Below are 21,445 nucleotides of genomic sequence, written 5' to 3'. Positions count from 1 at the left end.
TAGTCATTCTCATTAGTTTTGGGCAATATTAAGCACTTAAAACTATACTTTATGAGTTTTGTATATGTTTAAATCCTACTTTTAATTAATAATTGGCTGGAGTTCGAGAATCCTCTAAAACCATGGCTAACGATGCATAACATTGTATGGAGAATATTTGAAAGAATATTTCAGATCTATTTTTCATCTTGTTGAAATATCTATAAAATATGTTACCGTATAATCTAATTACTCGCCATTAAAATATTTACTATTAGCCATACAGTATAAGCAATTGTGAAAATGAACATTTTATGTTTACGTGGACCGTTTTTGAAAAATTGGTGTGCACCATCATGCTTTATAAATTTAACGGCTTTAATTATTCATAAATATTGAATTGTCACAAATTTACTAATTTTTAATGAGCAAAATGAATTATTCATTCAACCGATATTTATTTAATTAAGCTATTAACTATTACTCTTTTGTTATTATTCTATGAATGAATGTTTACGTATAAGAATAAAATAATATGATATCACAATAAAATATGTGAAATTGCGTAAGCTAATTAAAATCCATAAGTTTGTGGCTGTATCTATCGTTAAGCTTAGGAAAGATATCATTCAGGATAAATTCCATCCAGAATACCAAATAAATGCGTTCGAAAATTAAACAATATAATTATAAATATAGCTATAATAACACGCATTTCACTGGCGAATTAAATATTTGACAGAGATCAAGAAATAACATAACTATTTTCAAAAAAAAAAAAATATATAAAAATGAGCATTCGTATAAGTATATGTATAGTTCATAAATTATAAACGTTTATTAACCATAAAACTTTTTTGGGCATTTACGGTTTTGAAAATTTAGTATTAAATAATTAATAATTACCCAACTGTAAAATTGTCAAAATACTAAAATCCATTGTGAGTTGTTGAAAGTTTTTATGAACATTAAACTATTTCGGGACTTTATAGTAATTTTATATTCATCATGCACACAAAGTATCAAGCTTATAGTATTCCCCAAACAAATGAATTATTATAAAATTTAACAACAAGATTTTAAATTTCTGTGAAATTTAATATTATGTGTAGCAGGAATATTTTTTTTACTATGGATTTTGACGATTTTGTAGATGTCAAAATTTCTTATTTTATGAAATGTATCCACTTATAGAATATTGATCGGTTACAGTTATTAAAAATTAAAAAGTTTATCTAATAATAACAAATAAATATGAACGTGAAAAAAAATTGATTGATTCAAGCATATAACTGTAATTTAGAGCTTTAGCCTCTCACATCATCTATTGAAATCCACTCAATTTTTTTGATTTAATATGTATGTACATTATAAAACATTTTTATTTTATTTTTCCTAAATAATTAAAAAAAATATATTTGTGTATACATACTTTATATGACAAACACTAACTGAAGAATAATTTGTAATTTTAATTTAAATATTCGGAGACAATTAATGATGTTTTTGATAAAACATCAATATAATATTATACTTGCATTATCTGTTAAAAAAAAGTTACATACATTCATTTGACTAATATAATTAAAAAAGAGAGGTTATAGTAATAATAAAAATGAAGACCTTTTAAGATAATAATAATTTGATTGTATTATAAGAAAATATACTATAGTTACATTTTTTTTTTAAGGTCTCACTATTTTTGTAACAAATTACGAGTTTACAAAATAGGTAGTACGTTTTATGATGTAGAAAATAAATCTGCTTGTACCCGGCATATAAGGTTTAAATGAAATAACATAAATCACGAGATTATAAAGTAATCTCGTACAATTCTTAATTTATTGAAACTTTAATTCATTAAGCTTTATTATTTTTATTTCTAATTTTAAAATAAATAAATATAGTTATAAATAATATATTTTATTAAATAAATTATAACTCTTTACATTTATTAAATAAAAATCAAACGATGGGAGGAGACGTTCTATCGATATGATTTATTTTTTATTATCAAACAATTTCAATAAGTTTCCAGTCTTCTCTAAACAAATAGTTTTATTATTATACACTTCTACATTACCAGTAAAATAAGAATGTTTAAAATAGTTTGTAAAAGTATATATACATATATATATATATATGTTAAGGCATGTGATTAATATTTCAAATACGAATATTTTTTTGGCGTGCGTGCAGTTAAAAAATAATTTTGATACTTGGTAGACTAAGGGGTGTAATTCTATAGTGACCGACTAAAAAGCGTTTGTGTAGTGAACAGAATATTTGATTAGATCGTCAAAAATTGTAGTTCAGATAAAATATTGCCGCAAAAAGCTCTAGAGAACTTAAAATTATACCAATAATCAGCATAGTAAATGTTGTGTTATCGGTGTAAAAACAATATGAAGGTTATGTATAGATGCTATTATGAATAATCAATTTCAAATCAGATGTTTATGAACAACTTGATAAGTACCACAAGTCCCATTATAGATTCCTGTTATTTAACTTTGCACCCTAAACTTCGAGGTGGGTAACACAAATTACATTTAAACCGATTCCGTATACTCTCTAAGTATATTCTATCAATAATCTTTGATTTTATCATGGTATTGCGGACCGATAAATACCTGCGTTCGGAGATTACACATGCGTGTGCGGTGTGCAAATTAATCGAATCAAACTCACAACAACTTGTGAGGGTTAAACAGCAATAAAACATGGAGTCCCCCGAAACGGGCTTTTGGTATTCCAGTATACAGACCTACATTATTAGCATTTATTTTAGGCATTAAGTGAAAATTATTTCATCGAATAAACCTCGGTAGCATTACTATAATTACCAATCACCAGACATGCAGCACTAAAACAAAGAATTTTTCAAAAATGTTAACATATTATATAATACTGAGCATGTCCAATTTAAACACCACGTTTTTATCTTTAACCAAACGAAAAAAAAACCCATTGAATCTACATTTAATAGAAAGAACAAAAACACGTTATCCCATATCATGTAATAAAGCATTTTAAAAATATCATTTATACTGTACACGAGTAATAAATTCATATCTTGTACATTGTAACATCGGTTATTGACATATATATTATATTCAATATATAGCGTACTCGAAATGCCCACCTTGCGTAGTTGTGTTAACAACAGCATAAACTATTGTTATACAAATATTTCACTGTTAATAATACTCAATGTTCAATCACAAATACACAAGACACGAGGTCATGATACACGCGAGTGGTGTACTATGATTTTATTTATATTTTATTTTATTCATTGTATTATTAATTTGTATAATAAAATATTTATACATTTTCTTACCCTAACCTAACCAAGTTTACTATGCGAACATATTTTTGATCGAGATAAATGTATAAATACAAAATAAACGAAATTCCTAAATAATTATAAGATCAATCTTATCGACATTGTTTTCTGGTGAATTGAAAAAAAATTATATCGAATTATCCACCAAAATATAAACTATTAAAACGTTACGTATTAACGTGAAAATATTATTTTTAAGTAAATATTTCACACGATATACAATAACATTATATAGTTTATGTAATATATGTAAATTATATGGCATTTGGATGTGCATAATGAGATCGGATAAGTTAGGTACAATAATTCCGATGAAATTTAAATCATTAATGTGGTATAACTGGTAACTGCAAGTAATTAAAACAATACTCTGGAAACCCGTATTTTGATTGTGTATTGCGCACGGTCATATAATAATAATGCTCTGGCGTGGTGAGACTCAGACTAGACAAATTAAAATCGACATTTGTCAAATAACATCTCATTCAATTTCGACGCTTATTCAATAATAAATTGACGGAGACGACGACGAAAATTTGACTTATATTGCTTTATGGGACCTTAGGGATTGAGATTTTAACTGAGAAATAATTTTGAATTCATCGTTAGAGATTAGTCTTTATCATTTTTAATTTTATTACAACACATTAAAAATATTAAAAATATATTTTTAATTAACTCATATTTTAGAAAATTGACTAACCGATTTCTATAACACAAGTTAAGAAAATAAATATAATAACAAAATAATTAAAAAGCTATGACTCAGAAAATATTCGTATATTTCTTCAGTATCGTATCTAAATTTAATTATTCAACTATGAATATATAGTATGGGTCGTGACGTATACACTATAGACTGATCATTTTTCACACAAAATGGTTTTTACAGTTACATATGTGTAGTTCCTTTAAAACTTTAATATTGCGCCTTTGGAAATTGTATATTATTGTTATTGACATTATTTGGATTTATTTTATTGTAATTTAAGACGATTCGTTTTAGCGTTAAGAATCAAATAACAACGATTAGATTCCATTTTCAAGTAATTTTAAAATTTTGTGAGAAAAATCAGATTAACAAATTACTGTGCGTTAATTGAAATAAGTAGGTAAGAAATAAATTAATAGATAAACCAAAAAGTAATGCTTATGATGTTAAAATGTTTTGCTGATTAAATAACTGTGCAATCACAAATAAAACTACTAGCAAAAAATGCATTCAAAAATGCATATCACCTAAAATTTTAAGAAAAAAATGAAGTAAAAAATAAAAACACTATCGGTTTTCAAGTTAACCAACATGTATTTTTCAGGTTCGCTTTTCACTTATTTGGGTTATTTGGAATTCGGATGTTGGATTTTTTAATGGTTTATAAGGGTACCAGTTGATTTGGGTGTGAGATCCAAAAAAAGGTACATATAACCCCTTAAATTGAGTTATGCTCCATCCTCAATAATATACGAATCGCTATAGCCTGTCACTGCATAATGATAATATTAATAATACATAGTATTATTATATATTGTATTATTAATAACGTCATATACGCACAAGTAAAACACAGTGTTATCTACATAATGTTATTATGTATAGTTATAGTTTTGATGATTTACTCTTCGGTCATTTCGGGTTTAACGACAGACTTTTGGCGCCGCAATACTTAGAGACACATCTTGATATTATTATATAATGACTGTAACTGCACGGAGTTTCATTTCAATAACAATAATAACAATACAAATTATAGTTTGAATTTGTAGACATTTGCTTTTTTTTTTTTTATTAGTGTAATACAAAGTTATATCAACTAAACGTTGTATAATATTTCAAATATGTATTTTTTTTTAATGGGTTTTTGGTGTCTTTTACTTTAAAGTTTTGTAAAAAAAAAAAAGTTTAGTGATATTTTTTATGATTATTGCGTGATACCTATATTATAGTATTTAATTATGAAAAAAATGCAAGAGAATAATTATAAAAAGGCAAAGTCGTATCGATTTATTTATAATCAGAATTGCATTGAATATATTCATATATGGAAATAAAATATCCATCGCAAAAAAAGATCTTTCTTTAGAATTCCAAGTCGTAGAATGGTATTATATGATCGTTTGGGTGAAATACGACCCCTACTCAAATAGTAAGACACTAAAACGACGGATTTTTTTCCTCTTAAATCTCTTTTAATCGTTTTATTCTCATCAAAACATCTACCCAGAATTACGACATCAAGTTTAATGTGAAAAAAATATTGAATATTAAATTTATGGTGAAAAGTTGCCAATTTCTTAGGTATAGGCAAATAATAATAAAAAATCCATAATCAGTCGTCAACACAACAATTATTTAAAATTTAAACACTCGTGAACTATAATTTATTTTATTAATAGGTATTACATAATTCCTGTATCGTCTTAATCTGTTTAAACATATTTGATTTTGTTTCTTATTAATGAAACATCGTCTTAAGAAAACTTCGTACCAATGAAATCTGTAGTGTAAAAACCCATTCATCGAAATGTGATATCCTATACTAGTTTTAGGGGAAACAACATGTCACTTTATTTAAAGTTAACAGTATTATGAGATCATGATATATTTATTTTAAAAAACGGTGTTTAACAATAATTTACAAGTGTTCAAGAAGTAGGTTATTTTTTTTCACATACAGTTTTAAAATAAATAGCTACATACCTAATGAGGTAAACTAGTTTTTGACAATTTGGTTAAAAACGAATCATAACAGAAACTTGAAATTTTCACGAATCTTTAATAATATTATCGTTTGATATGTATAATATAATTATTTTAATATTTTAACTCTTTTTAAGTTACTTAAATATATAATAAAATGGTGTTTTTATTTAAAAAATAAAAAAAATGCATAAACATAATTATTTGTTTATAGACATTTAAAGTTCAAATTTGACAGAATGATATATTATCTAAACGATGAATCGCCGATGTTCATTATATTGTTGTAATTTAAAACATTATTTATGGGGACATAACACTTTTGCTTGTATAATATTATATTTAATTTTACTATTCGCCAGGGTAGTTTCAAAATAAGTAAATTAATTTTATATTATCTATTCACACGTTGTTACGGCAAAAATAAAATCAACGTATCAATTTTACTATCAATAAAATAAATTGCTATAAAACAATACCAAAAAACCTAGTTTTATGAAATATACTTAGTGATAATATAGGTTGACGAACTATCTTCGCTCAGAATCGTTATTCGTATACAATGATATACTCGTATCGTTAAATTTAATTTAACAAGTCCGTTAAAGTAATCTACTGGACACCTAGTATACAGTAGAGTAGGGTACCCACTTACCCACCTTTTTTATGAATTTTCTGTATAAATTAAATTACAAAAATTACTAAAATTAAACAGGTAATAATAATATTAAATTGTAACTTATTATTGATGTGTGTAAATACATTTACAGCAAACACTTTACTATATTTTATTATAATGTTATTGTTTCATCTCAATACCATCACCTCGACATTTGTTGTATCAGACTAACTGAATCCGAATTTTGTTTTCCAGGTGAACATCAGCAGTTCTTGGTTGTTGCCACAAAACGAGTTTCCGGTATTTTATCGACATTTCAGAGATAGAGTGACATGGTTTGAAGCCGATGCCGTGTGCCAATTTCACCACGCTCAACTGGCCACAGGTAAGTGTCAAAGCCAATATATTGAATTAAATCGATCGTTTTTTCCTTTGTGTAATGTGTATAGTGAAGTTTAAAACAAAAATGCACAAACCGATCTGCAAAAGACGTGTATTACGTTCAATACCGAGACGGTAAAAAGTTTTTAAGATGTTTTCGTCAGCAATCTGTGCCGATGTTGAACGAATAGAATTAAATTTCTTTACTATAGCACCGTGTAGTCCAAAGTTGTCATACAGGGATTATTTTTATATTTTAGTAGAACGTCCCAAATGATTTACTACGTCTTTTTTCAACAACTCTCAGCTATTATCTACACGTTTTAGATTCCAAACGAGACGATAAACGCATTGATTTTAAAACAATGTTTTTTGCATGCAATGAATTATCATTGAATTTATTATAGCACATACTACTACATTACAGTGAATTACTCTTTAATAACGAGCTATTATACACTCGACAACTACTATTTAGCAGAGTAGCAGTTTCCTATTATTGTTATTATTTAAGTTACACTTTTATTTTTTACATAATAAATTGAAAATTTCTAATCATTAGTCATTCATTCCCACTCGTTATGGCTATCTTAAAATACATTTTTCTATTTATCAAGACTCGACAGTGTTACTTCAATACCGATAATCATATTATACTATCTGATCTGCTATGTCATTATTTTCACCCGACTTTAAACTATACTATTACGTTGACTCGTGACAATCCTATATACATGGACATTTTATAACGCATACGAACGGAAACAATTAAAGTGGGGAGTAGTATTAATTCATGTACCCGAAAAAAAGATAAACATTTATATTCGTTGATGAACAGACATTAATCAAATGAAAACCCGAACATTTTAAAGGACAAAACTATTTATTCGTTTATTCCGAGATGATTATCATACAGTATTATGTTTTGAGATACGTATATAATTTCATTTTATTATGCTGTTACAATGAATTTCTATACATGCAGAGAAAACAAACTGTTATACAAGAATTTCTCCCCAGAGAATTCTCACTAATTCCACCACATTCATTATTATTTATTAGTATTTTTATTGCTATTGTTTTATTTTTTTGTGGCATTCATCGAGATGAAAATAATTTTTCAAAAACGTCAATTTGCATGCATTTAGTTAAATTACCATCAGAATAAGAAGAAAAAAAAATGTCGATCATTTATGTAGTTGTTTGTATATATAATAATTTATACGAGTTTTGATCTAGTTAATTTTAGTTTATTTTCGAAATCGTAATGACGTGTTTTATTATTGTTACGTGATATCTTGTAATATTGACAGTACGGATTAGTAATATTTATCCACACATATTATTTTTAAAATTAATTTAATAATAATTTTAATAAACATTACTAAAATGAAGATAAATATTAATAAATATATATTTTTTTTTAACGTGGTAAATTATTATTTATTTTATGATGTTTCATTTTTTAAATTATTGTTGTAATATTTTACCGTGATATCGATATAATATCATTAAACTACATGGTGTTTCTGCTTCATTATATTGATTATCTAAATCTTCGTCTAGGTTACGGGCATCACAATATTACTATGTAAATTCACTTATAGCTCTGAAATTTTTTTAATTAGTTATATTAAAATATGGAAATAGTCTACTGTAGCACCTTCCTCGTTTTATCTTCTACCTCTAATTATATCAATAACGCAGCATCATTGGGTTAATGCGGGCTACTTATGTGAACCCTTTTTTCTTAAGTTATTGATAATAATTTAATTACTTAGTTAATAAGATAACAATACATTTTGTTGTTGATAAAAAATGTAAAAATATGCTACGAAAGTGAACATTTGTGGTATCTAATTTTCATATAATCTTTGATGATGCTTTTATTGTTTACTTACAACCAAATTGGAAAGTCTAAAAATAATAAATAAAAAAACTATAACAACGGAATGTTATTAATTAATGCACCACTAGACTAGACGTACATATTACAAATTATGTTATAATAATTGTGTTCGCTATACTCCAACCAATATATAGTATTTAAATTTATTTTTCGACTTCAGTACAAAAATATTAAAACCCATGCATATGTATCATTATTTAAATTATAAAAAAATTTAAGTGCAAATTATTCATTCTATGAGATCAAAAAATATATTATTAATAAAATAAAAATGTTGTGCAGATTAGTTTTTACGCAATATATTATGTCTACCTATACATATGTTATTGTTTTATATACACATCGAGAACAGTTCTATTCAAAATCCCCGCTTTCAGTTAATTAGTTGCATAAACAATAGAATAATTAAAAATACTATACTTTCTATCTTATATTTTATTTTAAGGTTTAAGTTTATTAACATAATGATCATTTTTTTTATTTTTTTTACAGCGTTTGTTCGTATTCGTTTATTTTTAATTGCAATTTGTCTAATTTAAAATTTTATATCTATTTAAATTTATTCATCTCTAAATATTTGATTGCGTTAACATTATTTTAAATAAAATTATTTATTAATCGATGAAATCGTATTCTAGTTCACATTTTTTATAATTCGATGATGTACAGTTTAATTAAATTTATTAACATGCAGATTCTATTAATTATATAGAGTGCCAATTTGTTTCAAATGCTTTATTAATCCATTATAATTTGTACATAAGCATATTATTTTAATGTTCATATATCCACCTATGAATGTATGAAGCATAAAATCCTGATAACTTACTGCGTTCATATTAAACTCTGAAATTATAAAATTTTATTTAATCATTTTGGTACTATTATTAACTTTTGTTTTAAAGAAAATATTCTAATTGTTAATGGTTAAAAAAATTTAATAAACAATGTAAAAGCTTTAATTAAATATAATATTTTTGTATTAAACAACTGAATAAAAAGGTTTTTTAAAAACCAACCAAAAGTAATAATATTAATCTACAAAATGATATTAAAATGAATGGAAAAAATGCTTAACGTTTTTAAGCTAAAAAAATTAATAGTTTCCTTTTATTTCATTTACGGGAGTATTAACTTACAATACTATAACCAACTTATTTTTAAATCCATCATTATTTTGTTTTTAAATTTTAAAGAAAGAATTAATTTCTATCAATAATTATACAATTAATAATTAATACAAATTTTGTACAGACACATAAAATAATTCAATAATTTGTCCAATTCTTTGGTAGCTTTATTTATTTGTAATCTAATAATATGTTGAATTATTAATTGACGTGATTACGACTTCGAAAACTTCGAGCTATTATTATGCAAGCTTAACGATTTTAGTGGTTGAAAGTTTAATCTGTAGAATCACTTCAGGTTTCAAACTAACTTTTAACTACACCACGAAAAAAAACTAGGTAAAATGTATATTTATTATTTAATACTATCGAGTCCTAAATAACATGATTGTTGAAAAAAATTATTCGTTTTAATATCTCACACTATGCCAGTTTTGATATATATATATATATATATATATATATATATATATATATATATAGGTATTATATTTTTAACACGATTACATTAAAATGCTATCATTCCAAAAATCGAATTTTTTTTGTTGGTAAAACATTAGAACCTTTTTAAATACTGTTTAGAATAATAAGTCATTTGAAGTAATGTGCTTTTATAAACATAAATACTATAAATGTATAATGTCCAAAAATGTTAATGCCTATTATTTTGGCATAATAGCATACTTAAAATACATAATACCGTATGTATTAACATATGATATACGGACCATGTTAAACTAAAGTCCCTTAATCAAAAATACAAAAATTAACAATAATCTAATAATTTGGTTATTGTATAAATTAATATTTAATTATTAATTTACACACAATTGCGCATTAAATCGTATACATTTATATATGGTTTATTCCTACGAGATTTATTTAAAATATATCATGTTATGATAATAATTTAATTTTCAAACAATAGTTGTCTTACTTTCATACCATAATTTAATTATTCTATGACATAACAGTAGAATGGATCATTTTCGGAAAAAAATTAAAAACGATTTAATCTATATCGAAAACATAAATAAAACATGTTGGTTAGTTTGCAATGTGTGTTAGATTTCCATTAAAAATAACCCTCCAAGATTTTGGTTTAAAAGTAAGTATCTAACAAACAGCTGCACAATGAAACGAGATTTCCTTACCAACCAACATAGATAATTAATTAATACAAAATCTTATGAAAAAAAAACCTAAATTAAACCTTTGTAGCAAAATTATTGTTATTTAAAATTGGTGCAAAAAAAACCGTCTAAACATAACTTAAAACCACGCTTATCGTCACAATAGACATCTTCCTAGAAGACAAACCAGAGTTTCAGACTAGAAGATATACATATACGTTTTATTTATTGTGCCTTTATTATCTTATAAAAACATTTGCACCATTTGATACATTTGAACAATTAATTAATTAAATTTAAAAACCAAATATTTTCATTAGTAAATACTGTACTTATATAAGGCAGTGGTTTTCAAACTTTTATTATACACGGCACATCGTACACTTCAAAAAATTTTCACGGCGCACTGGCCTTTTTTTAGATGAACAAAATTGTTTTGAATTAATAAAAATTACATATACATTTAATTAGAAATGTGTGGCTGATGGGCTAACAAATATTTTTAATTCTTGGACGAATAGTTGACACATACCCGCATTTTCTTATATCACAATTCAATGCAATCGGTAATTGATGGAAAACCATAGCACACTTAGTGAATACTCGAGGCACACCAGTGTGCCGCGGCACCCAGTTTGAAAACCACTGCTATAAGGCTATGTGGTATACTTTAAAAAAATTGGTCATATTTACAGTGGAATTAGTTTTATAGAAAAAAATTACCAGAGCGACACGTCGTGTTTATTGAAAATCAGCAAAATAGTATAAGTTTATTCAAATAACTATGTATTTTCAAATGTTCAATAACATTTCAAATGTAGTTACCGATGAACAATGCTAAATAATAAAAACGTACAATATATAATACATAAAAATAGTCAATTTTACAAGCCATTAAAATGATGAATTATATAAAACGGAAATAAACAGTCAGACGCCATTACGCCGACTATATATTATATATGTGTATGCGTACATCATGCACTCACATGCTTAAAAATTATTGTTAACGGTTTATTTGTCATCGCGCAGAGCTATATAATATAACATAGTTAAAGTTTTTGAACAGGCCGGAACGCCGCTTTAGGTCAGGTACCGTACAGTAGCAATGTCATATTATTAGTATAATTATTATTGTCGTGTGCTGTTTGCACCGGAAAAGCGTTTGTCGTCCCGTCGATCGATACGCGGTGTCCGTTTGTTGAAAACGAGAATCCGGAAATTTCAAAGTTTCCATCGCCAAATTTGAAGTGTGATGTTGGTGTTATAAACACTGTCGTCGTCGCCACACTTCAGAGCCCCACTGGTTTTCACAATTTCCTTTCTTTATTTATTATGTTTTCGGTGTTTTTTTTTCGCGCTTGAACATAATTTAGGCGATTGTCATTCAATAATGGAATTTACCGACGTCGACTACAGCATGTCTGCGGCATCGGACGTCGAAACGCCGCACCGGACGACAATAAATTTATCTCGAATATCCTGTCCGTAGCTCATAAATATCGTGATAAACGATGGTTGGATAGTACTAAACACACTACCCCGCACACAAGGAGGGGGCCTCGCTGGCCTACGGACGTCGGTGGTGGCGGTTGCGTTTTATTTTTTTAATAATCGGCCGGAAAATCTATTCACCAGTGCCGCGTTTCAGATGTATTGGTTTGCGCGCGCACGTACTCGATCACACACACACACACGCACCAACGCGTGCGTACAAATTAATCGGAAAGGTTTTAATTAAACGACATGCCATAAAAACGCGTACCCGAAATTTCATGGTAGTACTACATTTGACATAATCAAGAAAAATATTATAAAAATAAATAAAAGGTAAATATCGATTTTTTGATTAGACGTTTTGTTTATAATAATAATATTAAAAACTTATATCGTTAAGTACCCGCATGAAACCTGAATAATAATATATCAGTTACCAATTTTTACAATTTGTATGTGACGTTCATAATATTTTATGGTTTTTACATATATTCAAACATTTTTCGTGGATTTTTTACTATAGGTCCGGTGGAAAATAGTACGAAATATGAATAATATTGTAAATTAAAAAAAACAGAATCTAATATACTGTGGTAAATACCTATAATATATCTACTCTGAACACGACAATGTCACCTCAACATTTATTGACAAGGAATTAAGAATGTAAATATTTTATTTTTAATTTGGTTATGTGCATTTTAAATTAAATAACGAATAATCAAATTACCTATTTAAAAAGCCAACACGATAAAACTGATTCACAAGCCTTTCAAAAACATAATGCTATTTAATGTTTGTATATTTACCAATTACCAATGAATTTAATTAGAAATGAATAGTGATATATATGTGTACAAAATGAAAAGTATTTCAAAGTAAAATAAATTAAAGTCTCCCTATAACCAACACTTTTGTTATCAACACTTGTATTCAATTTAAAAACAATTATTATTAATTAAGCTTACGGATCTCATATTATTTTGTGTATAATTATACTTATACATTTCATTATTAATTAATATTATAATTAAACGTCTTCAAATAATTAAAATACCAAAATGTATGAATTGTTCACTATTGTTAGGACTTACGCGATTGGTTGTAGATATTTATGTACAGGTAGTGTGCCCGTTACATTACTACATTTAAAATACAATAGAAAGCATTTATTTAAATAATATTATAGGCATAACTATAAAAATAATCAAATATAATATTTGCTATTTAGATGCTATGCAGTTAATTTCTTGAATTTATAAAAATATTCTACACAATGTATCAAAAAAGTTATTTCGCATGAACCAGAATTTAAATTCGTAAAATTAATTTTAATTCATAACGTATTGTACCTATAAACATAGGTTAAATTTATAAGTTGTATTACAATATCACATTTTCAAAATTGAAGAAACAAAAAAAAATTGTAGGATTTTTACAACAACATTAATGTACAATTTGGTTATTTTAACGAAATTTGTCAACATTTGAACTTCAGACAATTATAAAACAATCTGATACTACGATTTTTTTTAGTATTATAAAAATAAACTTTTGATCTTCGTATACAATTTTCAAGCTTTACTGACTTAGAAAAAATGTAATCAAATGTATAGCAGAAAAAAATAACAAGCTTAAAATGTACAACATATTTATAAATATTTACTTAGCACAAGAATAGCCAGGTTGAGCGAAAAGTATTATTTTGGTTTAACTATTTTAAAAGTACTAGGAATTTTATAAAAATAAGGACAGTGGTTTGAGATTTAAATTCGTGATTAACTATATTTATACTTTGAAGCTTGTTTCGCATTTGACGTATGTCTATAATAAGTGCATATTATGTATAACTATTTACTTAAAATTATAACTGTTTGTTAATTTTTTTTTTTAATGTATAATCGTAATATGTTTAACAATAGATAAAACAAATTCTGAATATTTTTTCAATTTAAAAACAAATTTCAGAGCATTAGGATTTGAACCAAATTATTAAATTTATTTGTCTATACATATCGTATGTTTCGCAGATATATAAATTCGTTTCGTCCTAAAATAGTAAGATTATTGTTTAGACATTTTATGTGATGCGATAGTAAAGCTTTTATGGCAACTCGTTTTTATTTTTCGGGAACGCTTTTTTTAGGGCGCAGTAAAAGGTACGAATAGTTTCATGATAATCCCTTTTATGTATTGGAAATAGAACATGGTTACTATAATGGGTAATTTTTAAAATTTCCAAGTAGTTAGCGATAAAATCGTGAAATCATAAAAAAAAAAAACGGAGAAGGAAGAAACGTAAGCAATACAGCGGGTCATGGACGAATTGTGTATGAAAAAAAACTTGAGCAAGTAATGAATATATTCCGGTATCGTTTACTATAGTATATAATTATAATCATTATTTATTATGTAACGGCTAAATATTGTCTGAAATATTATGTTAAATTATATTTGTAATAACATATTAAGATGTTTATATCAATAACGACGATTAATCTATTGATTTAAAGCACATATTAAAGACAACACCGTTCTTTTTTACACTTATACCGTTGAATAATTACAAATTATATTAACATCAACTTGAATTTTCCATTCTAACGGTAACACACTGTCAATATTTTACTAATCAAATTAATTTTCAGATCTGTTTTCTAATATTCAATAAATCATCAATCCCTTTAAATAATATTCATATTCTATTTTTATTTATTTATTTAGGAATAATATTTAAAACTGATATTTTATACATTATGCAATGTGTACATAGCAGAGCATTAATATCCGGGTAATTAAAATTATTGAAATTATAGTACCTTATTAATGGCCAAATGGTGGGCTATGATATTTTCAAGTATAATCTGGCCATACTAACGCCAAACCGCTAATATCCGTCGTTTATCGGTTCTAGCTATTTCTGTAATACTATTGATTATAGAATAAACTATTCTATAATCAATATTAATATTTACATTATTTTTATAGCGATAAAACAAGCTAACGTTTTAGCAATAATCCGCGGTTTTTGTAGAAATACGTATACGGTAAATTTTTAAAAGCATTTTTTTTTTTACATAATTTTAACTCATCAAAACACATGAGTAAAATGGCAAAAAATATGTTACTCTGCTGAAATTTGTGAACTATTCTGATCATCTAAACTTTAAATATTTATAATTTATAAATTATAATTAATTATCTACCTACTATTTAAAAAAATTGATATTTATACATCGGCATCCTCAGTGAAATTCTTGATAAGAAATTAAAACTATGCTATCGTTAAAAAAAAAGTAAAATATTAAAAATTATAACGATACAAATAAGTACTAATTATGATTTTTTTTTTCAGAAATTATTATTTTAATAAGTTCAAATGATCCAAAAATAAATGTTTTTAAAAGTGTATAGATTTTCTGAGAAAAGAAAATATATATATAATCACTTCATAAAGGGTAATAACCAATCGATTGGCGATTTTAAATCTTATAGATATGTATAATGTACAACTGTACAAGTGTATAATATATATATTATATAGGTATATACACATAAATAAATATAAATATAATCTTCAGTTTTCATTCATTATAAATATTTTTACCATTTTGTTTAAAAAATCGTTTAACTAACACAGTGGATTAGTTTTATTTTTTTCATATTATTTTTGCAAGTTCGAGATTTATTTAAATATACACCATTACAATGTCGCTGTGATTATAAATATTATTTTAAAACCTAAAACCAAACATGTGTCGAAACATCCGATATGGAATTTCCATAAAAATCTATAATTTTTCGATTCATATTACTAGTGTTGGGGTAAAATCCACTTAAACTATTATTATTATAATCATTTTTACTCTAGGTTTTGTCCGATGACAACAATAGACCATAATATATTAAATAGACGCACGATATTGCAATACACGGTCGTACGATGTACCTATCTAATATTATATAGGATATTATATTTTTTCGCGTCTACTACACCGTTCCACTATATTTTGTGACGTTATAATAAATTACGTAGTGTGCAGACTGTGCAGAGTGTAAATTCTAACGGCGAATTCTAAACATCATAACGAAATAAATTATCAATCTTAGACATTTCATTTTAGGATTAAATATTATCAAAAAACGTTTAAATCTAACATTTTATATTTCTTTCGATTATTTTTTTGCAACGTCTATTGAAACATTTGATTTAAATAAATAATGATAATATAGATTTGTCTGGAAGGTAAATTTACTGAATTTCATTTTACCTGCCAATAGTTGTAAACAAAAATATTACAAATTAACCACTCAAATTAAACGTATTTATTAAGCTAATATTCACAACAAAACCACGTAATCGATGATATTAAAGTTTAAAGTAAGGATAATAGAAATGTAAGTATGTTCATACATTTTATTTTCTGATTTTCATGTTATGTTCACTTAAATGAAATGGATAAAATTAATATCATTGTTATTAATATGTTCGAATGAGCTACTTTTCACTATATAAAAATGATTGATACACTGGCTGATTGTTTCCTAATCTGTTGTCTAAAATGAAGAATCAAATCAACCGGTAAAGTTACATTAAAAAGTAAAGTAACATTCTAAAATGTATGTCATAGTTTTCCTAATAACGATAATTTCCCAACTAGTATTAGTAATTTATTAACATAAGACACTTTATAAAAATAAATAATGTCCTAATAATACGCATTATAAACAAAATAAAAATGTTTTGTCGGTATCTATCGAAATTGAAGTAATATAACTAAAATTACTTTATTATTCTTATAAAGTTTTTTTCATTATTATTATTATTATTATTATTATTTAGATATGCCTATAAAATAACACCTATCTCAATTAATTATTTTAATTCGATTCTTAAAATCATGTTTTTAGTTTTTTTTTTTTGTTTGTTCGTGGTATATAGTTATTGGTTTATAACAGTAGATTGTCGTATTTTATTGTACCGGGAATTCTAACGTATAATGTTACAGTCGACTATAACTTGTATCATCTAGATAATCGTTTGAAAGTTTCCCGGTAAAAGGCTGCTTCTCTGAAAGTAATCTAAGTGGGACGGGCTTTTGACACATCCGTTGTACCCATAATGCATACTTTATGTTTGGCGCAACTATGGCAGGTAAAAACTTCGAAAATGTGGCCAGCTTCGATGGTACATAATATATTATTATGTACGGTTTTCATACTATGACCCAAAATATACCCATTACCTACAGATCGGTCGAATCCTTCTCTATTTTTCTTCGTTTCTACGCATACGAATAAATACACACACACACACACACACGCGCTCGCGCGCGCGCGCGATAGCACATGAAATGTAATTTAAAAATAAATACAAGGAGAAAATATATAAAGCTCAAAAGAATATTTTATTTGTGCCAGTATGTGTGTAAGAATGTGGACGGACATCACGTTACCTGCAGCGCGCGGAGTGCCATATTAAACAGTCGGGTTATATTTTACTTAGTAGGGAAAAGTAGGGGAAAATAACCATTTCGTTTTCTGACGCCAATGGCGCAATAAACATATCAAATTTTCAAAGTGTGTACACTAAATTGATTTACACGAGGAATCTGATCGACAAGACCGACGAGTATAAGTACTCAGTGATCACAATTTATATATGCACGATAAAAGTATTTTGAATAGGACCCGGGACACTGATGATATAAACTATTATATTATGAACGGCCTGGAATATACACCTGCATTTTTCAAATATATTTTTGCGCAGAACATTTTTACACAACTTGTGTCTGATGCATACGAATCTCATCACTATATTATATTTTATACCTTTTTTTCGGTCAAATCTTTTCCTAGTTTGTTTATTTATTTTTATATTGTATACAACATGAAATATATTATACTTCTTAGTTCTTCGTGCTGCACACTCTATAATATATTATAAAGCATACGCGTTATAATATCCTCTCATATCGAAATATTGTACAACCACCAACTAATACAATATGAACAGATGTAAAATATACATTTTTTTATATCAATTTAGCTATTTATCGATATTAATATTTAAAAACAATTTTAAATTATCAGAATTTTATTCATATATTAATCAGTGTCAGTTGTAAAAAAAAAGTTTGATTTTTCCCGGAATTGAATTACATTAATAATAATATTATGCTGAAATGTTAACAAAGGATCTTACTGTTATTAAAATGAAAATATCAAAAACGAATTTCCAAAATACCTAGAAACAAACGGACAAAAAAATTAAAAAATGTTTGCAGAATTAAATTTAGATTTTTCTATCACAGAACAGCAGTTACACAGTCACCAATCTCAATATATTAATTATGTATTAGTAATCATTAATGGTCTTTAAAATTTTGAAAAAGTTAAAATATCTAACGATTTAATTATTATTTTATAGGTATAGGTATTATTATTTTAGTATTTCACGATTGATTTAAAATGATATGCCACACAAAAATAAAACAAGTTAAAATATTTGATCTCATTTATTTGTTATAATTTTTTTTTAAAATCTTAGTAATACAATTAATGTAGGATAGCTATAGTAATTGTAATAATAATGTAATTAAAATTTGATATAAACGCAGTTTTTAAAATAATATTATTAAAAATGTATAATATTAATATATAATATAATTTTTTTTTATTGTGTCAATACACCGGGTATATTTACAATGTTAATTTATGATTAATATATGCTTACAATTATGTTTACAACAATATTTACAATAATTACAATTATTTTTAATTTTGGTTAGCTTATAAGTCTAGGTCCTAATATGAATCTGAAGTGTCTTCTTTAGGTTCAAGTAGAATATCCTGTGGTAGCCGTGGTTTTAATCTTATATTAGCAGATATTCTACCAATTTTAAAATGGAGTGCTCCGTCAGCTTTTTTAATTATTTCGTGAACATTTTCAAATTGTTGCGTTATCCGGGTATGGTAAGCCCGTATCTTTGTATAGTTGTTTGTTTCTTATGAACCACGCGGCTTTTAGGATTATTCTTTATTTTGAGAGTTTGTAGTTTTTTAGTTCTTTAATTTTTGTTTGTGAGGCAGCTGCCCATACCGGACATGCGTAGGTTATTAGTGGTCTTATTATTGTCGTGTATAGAAGTAGAGAGCATTTCATCTGTATGGTTGAGCAGTTGAGCTGTGGTTTGATATAGGGTACAGTATTCTCATCCTACTGTACCTTTAGTTTAATTTTTTTTAATATAGTAGTCATATAAATAATAAAACGACAATATACTTTTATTTCAAGCTATTCTTATGAGAACAAATACGGTAGTAAAAATTAAAACCATACGGTTCAATCACTGAAAACGAAATATTTAATTATAGAAGCGTCATTATTCATTATTTTTAAATGATTTTTCAATATCTATCCACAGAAGAATCAATTTACTATTTTAGTTTTTAATTAATAATAAACAAATATATATATTTATACATTATAGAACTCTAATTTAAACTCAGAATCATCATTTACATTTTAATTTAAGTGTAAATGTATTCAATTACAAATTTACAAATAAAAATGTACAAAAAAAATAACTCTTACACTAATAAAGAGTACACAAATGTAAATAAATTAAATTAATAAAATATACAGCAGGTAATGTCAAAATAAAAGTTTGAAAGTTTCGTCCGGCTAATTGTAGTAAATATTAAATACTAAAGTAATAAATCAGTTTAATAACAACTAGGTAACAAGTAAGGAATGGAAAAAATTGTACAATTTAACAAACAATATAAGTATAAAACTAAATTTAAACGGTTACAATCCATGATTTATATTTAAAGTATTAAGAGTATATCTGCGGGCTTATTAATTAATTTATATAATTAATTAATGTATCTCCTATATTTAAATTAGGTGCAATTTATGTAGACATGAATAAATTAGTTTTTATCTATCTATAAAAATAGGATATTAGTAATGGCTTAATTTTTTTTATACTAAAATTATTTTATAAATTCCACAAACTTATAGTTATAAATTGTAATAAACGAATCTATTTTTCTTGATAATATGAAAATAAAAAATCAACTTGATTGAGAATATCGGAAAACTATTTGTTGCTTTTAAGATATCGTATAAGACAACTATAGGTAAGTTCGACTTCAAACATGTTACCTCGAGTTTTAACTCTTTATTAACTGGCTAACGCCAAACCTCGGCAATATGCATATCGTTAATATTTTTGTGCAAGAACCGCGGTATAATATCTTATATAAAAAATAATTTTACCGCGTGGTAAGATATCTCGCAAAAACATACATTTACCACATCGTAAGTACATACTATACATAGGTATGTATGCGCGAGCGTCGCTTTACACGTGTGACCTACACGCGCACTTCTCTGTCTTGTTGACTTGTTTAACATTACGTTACGCGTGGTTTTTCGCCATGAGCGAACTGTACTCGGGGTTGACTAACTTTTTATCTGATCCCGTTCGAATCAATAGACGTCCGACGACGACGACTACACGTTAAAGCACTCGAGCGTTTTGCATTGTTCCTGGTCGCACAGGTGCGTGCGGATAATAATATAGTTCTTCGCGATCACGACGCAATAACAGAATAAATAATAATATCAATTGCAGCTTGGAAGCTTGAATTCGTACGGACGTGTCTTGTTGACATTTCACTACTCTATCGCTCCATACGTTCTACACATAAATAGGCGTAGGTGTACGATGATGATG

At 26.2% G+C, this 21,445-nt stretch overlaps 1 protein-coding gene across 1 annotated transcript in view; it reads left to right on the top strand.

The window, feature by feature from the left end:
• The window catches only part of LOC113559665 (serine-rich adhesin for platelets-like), a 246,841-nt gene that overhangs the window by 176,690 nt on the left and 48,706 nt on the right, over positions 1–21,445 (top strand). Inside the window, exon 2 of the mRNA XM_026965418.1 lies at positions 6,901–7,030. Within this exon, the coding sequence (XP_026821219.1) occupies positions 6,901–7,030 (130 nt within the window). The remainder of the gene's footprint in view (positions 1–6,900; positions 7,031–21,445) is intronic.

This window comes from Rhopalosiphum maidis, chromosome 3, assembly GCF_003676215.2.
Source record: "Rhopalosiphum maidis isolate BTI-1 chromosome 3, ASM367621v3, whole genome shotgun sequence".
Taxonomy (NCBI): domain Eukaryota; kingdom Metazoa; phylum Arthropoda; class Insecta; order Hemiptera; family Aphididae; genus Rhopalosiphum; species Rhopalosiphum maidis.
This window is presented reverse-complemented; position numbering and strand designations above follow the sequence as displayed.